Source organism: Musa acuminata, chromosome BXJ1-7, assembly GCF_036884655.1.
Source record: "Musa acuminata AAA Group cultivar baxijiao chromosome BXJ1-7, Cavendish_Baxijiao_AAA, whole genome shotgun sequence".
In the NCBI taxonomy this organism is placed as follows: Eukaryota; Viridiplantae; Streptophyta; class Magnoliopsida; order Zingiberales; family Musaceae; genus Musa; species Musa acuminata.
Window position 1 is genome coordinate 14257269 of NC_088333.1, and position 8324 is coordinate 14265592.

At 42.4% G+C, this 8324-nt stretch overlaps 1 protein-coding gene across 1 annotated transcript; it reads left to right on the top strand.

Annotated features, from left to right (window-relative positions):
* Positions 1 to 3639: 3639 nt before the first annotated feature.
* LOC135678922 (CBL-interacting serine/threonine-protein kinase 5-like) lies at positions 3640 to 5756 on the top strand. Its single transcript, XM_065192173.1, has one exon. The coding sequence runs from the start codon at positions 4191 to 4193 to the stop codon at positions 5541 to 5543; it is 1353 nt and encodes a 450-aa protein (XP_065048245.1). The 5' UTR covers positions 3640 to 4190; the 3' UTR covers positions 5544 to 5756.
* Positions 5757 to 8324: the final 2568 nt, after the last annotated feature.

Here is an 8324-nt window from a genome sequence, read left to right on the forward strand (position 1 = left end):
TTGATCCGTTGAAAGAGGAGAGTAGAAGTATAAATATCATAATTATATTACTATTATATAAAAATTTTAATTTCAAAAATTAAAATTAAATAAGGATAGATCAAATATATGATGTGTACATTTCGATGTTATTTAAAATTTTTTTATTAGATCTACAAGTGTATCGTCGTCAGATTTGAAAGCTACAACGATGTTAATATACAAGTAGCACTAGACTCATCATCTTTATTCTTTTTATGAATCTTTTTATTATTCATAAGATCGTTAAGAGTGATTGAATAGAGGATAAGAGAGATTTAGACTAGATATATAATCTCAATAAATAATAGTTCATCTCTAGGAGATTTTATTATTTTATATGTGAGAGCGGAAGGTCTGGATGATACTCGAGAGATTTTTTTTTCATAATCAAAATCTAGTTAAATTTATAACTCGAGAGATTTTTTTTATAATCAAAATCTAGTTAAGTTTATAATATATCTTATCTAATTAAATAGAATCTCATAATTTAATATAGATAATATTTTTTAAAAATATATTACTGTTGAGCTATAACTTGTAAATGGATATGACATGACATGAAAGGAGAATGTATTCTGTCTTTTGGTTCTTGTCTGGCATGAAGCCATAGCCACAGAAACACCTGATTGGAACTAGAAATGGCCTTTTGTGCAATAATTTTAGACCTCTCAGAATCAAAGAAGTGGAATCTGATGTCCAAAAAAATTGATGGTTGGAAATGGCTCATGATTTCAAACAACTGGAACTGAGAGAGATTTCTGATGACTGTATGCACTATCTATCTATCTATCTATCTATCTGACTCAACAGCTTACATTATTAAGTTCAATGTTCAGAAACCTATTCTTGCAAAAACGAAGATTATTTTCTTATTTTGTTAAATATAATATAAAATAGAAGTAGCATTTTGCATATATTAAATAATAAAATATAACCAACTAAAGGTGTAGAAAATATAACTCTAAAATATATAAAATGAAAGTAACTTATTCAGAATAAATTAATGCAAAATCCACTTAAAAATTGGTAACTTAGTCTTCCACATTCTTTTTACATATTCAACTGTTTTTTATGGGCAAAACTCACACAAGAAGGCAAAGATATTAGTAATTAGACCTATTCATTATTACATTTATAACACATTCGATATGAAAAAATTAGCATGAATTTAGTACAAAGTATATAAATTAATAAGAAGTTTAATTATTTTATTTCCTAGTTGTTAACAGTAAAGCATATAGTCTGATCATAGATGTGACAACAAATAATACCTAGTTAATCATTCCTAGTTGTTAACGATTAATGGGTTGGTTGTGGCAATTATTGGAATATATGAAAGGTTGGTTTGAGGTTTTTTCTTTCTTTCTTTTTATCAAAAAGGGAGAATCTAAAAAGAGCAAATTGTGAAATATAAAGCAAGGAAAATTGATGAACTTGATAATATATTCTTGTGTGTGCCCTTTCACTTTGCTCCTAGATTCTCCTATCAATCAATGAAACCTCCATGTTATTTCATTAGATTAATAGGGTGTGCAATTAGCCCTAGAATAGGATTTGGGCACATGAAATTTCATCTCCAATTTTGACACCACAACATTTCATATGGTCATATAATGAGAAGTAGCTATGCAGGCTAGTACTCTATAAAAATGACTCAGTATCATTACAAAAGGTCATCTTTTCTTATTTTATCCATACCACTTTTGAAGGATAAGATACTCCTCTTGGTCAAGAATTGTGCCACCTACAGAAGAATCAAAGACTTGTGAGCTTAACTTATACTACCAAATTTGAAGCCAATCTTAAAATTATGGTGCTTAGTCTGGTCAGTAGTTGTTGGCTTGACATTGGCCATGCAATTTTTTAATAGTCCAATTTGTGAAATTTGAAATTTTTAGACCACTTCATATTCACTAAAGATACAATACTTCATTAACTGTGCTAATCTTGTTACTCATGATCTTTATATAGAAAATTTAGGGTGAAGATAAAATAAATTAACTAATTTTTTTTTAAAATAATGTTGTACATTACAAGTTGGGTTGGAGGAGTTTCTAAAAAAAAAGTATGAGGATACCCTCTTCTTATTTTGTAAGAAGAAAGTGTCTCTCTTGAGCTCCATCCAATGACATACAAATTAATTAGGGGAGAACAGTTTTAGGATGTATGCCACATTACTATAATTAGAAAATAATAAGCTACTTAACTAGTATCATATTTAGTATTTATTACACTATTTATGTCTAAAGAATTGCTCTAAATTAAAAGCTCATTTGACTTCTTGAAAAAAAGTAATATCTATTAAAAAAAATCATTTTAATGTGATCTTTTCTAGACCTGATCATATAAGGATGTCAATTTACAAGAAGATGACATCCCAAAAGGAACTTTGATAATTGACACCATCTAATTTTTAGTTGGTGTCAAGATGGACCCTACTCTCTCCCCTCCCTATAATTGGTTCAAATTGAACATTAGAAAGAATCTTTTTGTATTAGGTCCACCAACATGCCCAATTATTACTAAATTATGTTATCTTATCCTACTATTTTCACTATAATTAAGCACAAAATAAAAATAATGTGATCAATTAAGAGCATTAGCTTCTCGATTGTAAACTTCCCAATGACGAATGGTGTTTGTCCTCGTCGATTGCATTGCCTACGAACAAACGATGAAACCCGTGAGAATTTCTTGTGAGATCACTATGATTCCACAGAGAAAGGTATGCACAGCGACAAAATGGTTGAATATTACCTGCTCGCAAGGTGTTCGATGAAATATATTGGATAGCTCCATTTGACCTTGGAGTTAGTTGAGACTCACGAGCGCCGTGAACAATGCTTTGGACCGAGCTGCTTTCTTCCGCTATGCCTCTACCTATAGTTCATAGATCCGCTATCAATTCGATGTTGAGTCATATATTTACGAGGTGCAAAATGCATGCAACAACATGGCAAATTATTAATATTCTCATTATCACGTAGAATCAAATAGGTATTTGTATTCCGACGATAGTTTACATTATGATCTTTTTACCTGCACATATCACAAGTATATCAATTAATTTTTACATATGCATGTCCACTACTTCCCACAGCATCCCATACCATGCGTCAAGCATCAAACCCATACGTTTCAACCGAAAGCAACCTCCTTTGGACCGATGGTACCAAACTCCGGACTAGAGAACATGCGACGACAGGGCTTTGATTTCTAGTTAGGGATGTGGATGGATAATATTTTCTTATACTTTTTCTTAACCTAGTGATAATTTTAATTTTGTTAAAATCTGATAAGAATATTAGGTATTTATTTGATCATAAAAATCTCACTATTGTTTTTTTTTTTTATCGAATAACGCCCTAATTTGTTTTTACACTGGTGGCATCGTTTTCCAATAATTAAAATATTATATAATTAATCAGATTCTTTTTTCGGTAACGGCACCGTTCTCACAGCGCACCGTGCAATCATTCGCAGGGAATGGCGGCCCATCTCTCTGGGCGCGGCGCACTCTTGTCGGCAGACTCGGATGTGGCGGCCTCCCATTGGCTGTATCCAAAGGATTTGGCTCCAGTGGCGGTCGTTGCTTCGTACGCCTCCTCTCGATGCCTTTGCTGGTTTGGTTTCCCGTGTGCTCTCTCACTCTTTCGCCAGACGCGTCCCCCAAAACCAGGTGCGCCCGATTCCTTTCGTCGCCCCATTCCATTGCTTCATCTCCGTCGCCCGCCCACCGTTCGCTTCTCCAATCATTCCTCCGCCTATAAAAGCTTTTGGCCCGACGCCGGTCTCCGCCGCACACCAAATCCAACCTTTCTCCCCGACATCTTTCCTTTATTGTACAGCGAAAACAGAGAGACGAGGTCGACGAATCTGTACCGTAGTGGAAGAGAGAGCTGACGAAGGAGGTCGGAAGTGCCAAGATCTCTTCTTTGTCCAACATGGAGATACCGAGTTTGTTCCGCTCAATCGTCGAAGGAGAAGAAGAAAGCATAGCAAGGACGAGGTTTCCTCCTGTCCGGAAGATGCTCGTACCAAGTTCCCTCCTTTGATTCAGAACCGAGAAGAACAGAGGAGGAGAAGGGAGAAGGTGCATCCATGGAGGTGTCAAGTTCGTGATTTTACGCGGGAACAGACGGAAGAGGAGGTGACAAGAGAGAAGCGGAATGGGGAAGGAGGCGGAGGACGTCAGCAGAGAGATGAGGAACCTTGTCTTGGGAAAGTACGAGATGGGGCGCGTCCTGGGGAAAGGAACCTTCGCCAAGGTGTACCACGGTCGCGACCTCCGCACCGGCGAGAGCGTCGCCATTAAGGTCATCCACAAGGACAAGATCCGCCGGGAGGCTGGGATGATGGAGCAGATCAAACGGGAGATCTCAGTGTTGCGTCTGGTCCGCCACCCCAACGTGGTGGAGCTTCGGGAGGTGATGGCCACCAAGTCCCGCATCTTCTTCGTTATGGAGTACGTCCGTGGCGGCGAGCTCTTTGCGCGCGTCGCCGACGGGCCCCTACCAGAGGACCAGGCCCGCCGCTACTTCCGCCACCTCATGTCTGCCGTCCACTTCTGCCACGGCCGCGGCGTCTCCCACCGCGACCTCAAGCCGGAGAATCTCCTGCTCGACCACAATGGTGACCTCAAGGTCTCGGACTTCGGCTTGTCCTCGCTCCCGGAGCAGCTCCGCCAAGACGGGCTTCTCCACACCCAGTGCGGCACCCCGGCATACGTTGCGCCGGAGGTCCTCCGCCGCCGGGGCTACGATGGTGCCAAGGCCGACATCTGGTCCTGCGGCGTCATCCTCTACGTCCTCCTCGCCGGATTCCTTCCCTTCCAAGACGAGAACTTGGTGCGTATGTACCGCAAAGTGCTCAAGGCCGAGTACCAGATCCCGCCGTGGTTCTCTGGCGACGCTTGTCGCCTCTTATCCGGCCTCCTCGTCGCCGACCCGGAGAAGCGCATCTCAATCCCGGCCATCATGCAGCACCCGTGGCTCAAAAAGGGTACTCACCACAAGGATCCCAACCCCGCCCCTCCTCCGCCGCAGGCGGAGCCGGCGGCAGTGGAAGAGGAGCAGAAGCAGGGGACACCGAGGTTCTATAACGCGTTCGAGCTCATCTCCTCCTTGTCGTCCGGGTTCGACCTGTCGAGCTTGTTCGAGAACCGGCGGCCGCCAGGGACGGCGTTCACGTCGCGTTTGCCGGCAGCGGCCATCGTGGATCGGCTGGAGAAGGTGGGACGGGCTCTGGGGTTCAGAGTCGAGAGGACGAAGCCGTACAAGGTGAAGATGTTGAAGGAAGAGGAAGAGGGATGGAAGGGGCGGCTGGGGGTGGTGGCGGAGGTTTTCGAGGTGGCGGCCGGGGTGGCAGTGGTGGAGTTCTCCAAATCTTCAGGCGAAACCTGGGAGTACACCAAATTCTGCGAGGCTGACATCCGCCCAGGGCTGGAGGACATCGTCTGGACGTGGCAGGGTGACGTTGCCGGCGGCACCACCAACACCGTCGATGGTCAACGACGACAATGATCAGCTGCGGTGACCTGACTCGGAGCTTGGCTCAAATATATTAGTCTAACCACTACTACTATTTCGATTAACGAGAAATAGTGTGAGAAGCGAGAGCGAGTATGTGAAATATAATTGTTCTTATGTTTAGAGATGGAGCGATTGTGTATAGATTAGACTCAAAATTTTGAAGAGATGACTTCAAGTTTAGAATCGCTCACAGTACTTTTTTCACTTGGAAGGATCTTTTAACGCTTTGGTCTGATAGATAGTCTCTTAGAGTATGCGAATCGCAGAAGACACACTCCATAGTGGCAATGCTTCCGAGACATACCACATAGAGCTCGAGTGTGACTGCAATCGTTTGCTTGTATCATCTAATATAGTTGTGGTTGACGCAATTTAATGGTCTTGAATTCACAACCATAAGCATGAATCATTAATTAATGTGAGGTAGCTGAGAGGTGTAATGTTTGCTTCCAGAGTTGGATGTTTGGTGGAGGGACACCCACCAAGGACAATAGATTTAGGCTGATCAAGAACAACCATCTCCCTTCTTTTCTTTTGTCTAGGATTTAGATGATCATAAATAATTAGGGCAAGCATAAAGTGAACCAGTTTTGATCTTTCTTCCATCTTAGTATCAGACCATCTTTGGTTTCTGTATGTTCCAGTATGATGATGGTGATGATCGAACATGGATGCTTTGTGGCCACAATTACTGTAGTTGCTTGCACTATAAAGCATAATAACAAGAATTGTGTGTAATCTTCCATAATAAGAAATTTGTACCAGCAACTGAGATGTGCTACAATAACCAGTCATTTTTCTTCTTCTTCTTCTTTGTCTTCCTCGAAGATGATCACAAAGAATTATGGAATTCAGCAATTCAAATATCTCAATGACTATCTTTGGATTTTGTACATAAAAAGGTATTATCAAGTCCCTTTGTTATTTACATGAGAATTCCTCAAATCTCTTGATCATCATGAACTAATTTTCTTTAATAAAGTTGGACAGAATAATCCTAGAGGCATGCATTATTTTGGGTTGCAGCTCAAATCAAGCTCATGCTGGACTCAATCAACTTAATACCGACAATGTATTGGGCCTGGATCTAATTTGTTTTGACAAATAATATAATACCAACCAATGTGTTTAATATATGCAGCAATTATAGAAATATAATATTTATCATTTATGTAATTTATTATTTGTTAATCCATGTTATTTAGATAGTTAATCGACTATATTTTGAGTTAACTACTCTTAAAGGGGCAAATGTGATGATGCTTCAAAGATTTCACTACACTAGTCACAACTTTTATGCTATAAACATTCAGATTAGCCAGTAAAAGATGATCAATTGATGAAATTATCACACCAATGCTATTTATGCAGTTAATTCATTCATGATATCCCTTCAAAAAAACTTTCATGATACTAAGATGCAAGATTTCGTAGGGTTTTGTTTGTGAAGATCAATAAGAGGATGATACGGAAGAAAATAATAGAAGATAAGAACAATAATTGAAGAAGCTTTATCGAAGAAGCTTTATTGTAGAAATGAAATAGCTTTAGCTTGAATATATTAACATGTTACCTCTCCTATTTATATAAATTAGGAGATGTTCCCTCTCCTATTTATACAAATTAGGAGAAAGGATTTCCCTAAACAGAATAGAGGATTTTTCTCAATAGAGAGATTTCCTCATGTAGTTAGGGAATTCTTATCTTCTATCATGCCCCCGTAAGATGGTACTCCTGATAAGGATACTGATAGGGGCAAAAAATAAATAGGACATGACACACCGAATTTGACGTAGCACCGCCTAACGTCAGCCACCCTGGGCGGCACACTGCCCCAGGGGGCGAGTATTAACGCCGACGTAACGTGCACCCTCGCTCACCACACCCGGACGACCTCATCATCTGACCCCGCACGACCGGACGAGGCAGAGGAAGGCATCGACCGAGGCTCGCCATACCCTGCAACAGCTCGGCCTTCCATGCAACGTCCACGATGACGACGGACGCTATCAGGCGCACAGCCCTGCCCCGGCAGGGTAGCGCATCAGATAACATCGAACTCGCCTATAAATACCCTGGGGCTCCAAACGAGCAAGGTAAGCGTAAAAAGGCACGACTTCACCCAAAATCCCTCTCCTCATCACTGACTTGATCGTTGGAGGGGTCGGGCCGAATCGCCGACCCGACCTGTGTGCAGGTACTCGAGCGAAGCCAATCCGACCCGACGGCGCGAAGCATTCCAGGCAGATCCTCCGTAATCGGCCGCCCCAAGACCCCGAGAGGAGCCTCGCTTGATCCTGGGCGTTCGGACCCCTGAACCAACCGCGTCGACCCCAAGGCGACGGCTAAAAAAGTTACTTACCGTAACAGATTGGCGCTAGAAGGAGGGCCGCCCGAATGTCAAGCGATCAGCGAACCCTCTTGCATGAGCCCTCGGCCGTCGGGCTCCCCACCCCGGGGGAACACCCCCCGCACGACGAAACTCGTGATGAGCGCCCAGCAGCGGCGTCAGAACGTTACTGGCAATTGTTCAATGACCCAGGCCTGTCACCTCCCAACGGCGTACCCACTGGCCCGTCGCCGGTGTCCCCCGAAGCCTTTCACGACCTTGCTCACCAAGTCCGAGCCCTGACGAGCATGGTGCAGACCATCATCCCGATCGTCTCCCAACGGACTCCTCCGCACATGACTCGGCCTTCGCAGCAACAGGAAACCCTCGTCCAACCTCACGTACCCCTTCCCGAACTCCCTAGCACGCCTCGGAACCCGATA

Excerpts from the sequence above, each read along its gene's own strand:
- LOC135678922 (XM_065192173.1), top strand. The coding sequence starts at position 4,191 with ATGGGGAAGGAGGCGGAGGACGTCAGCAGAGAGATGAGGAACCTTGTC.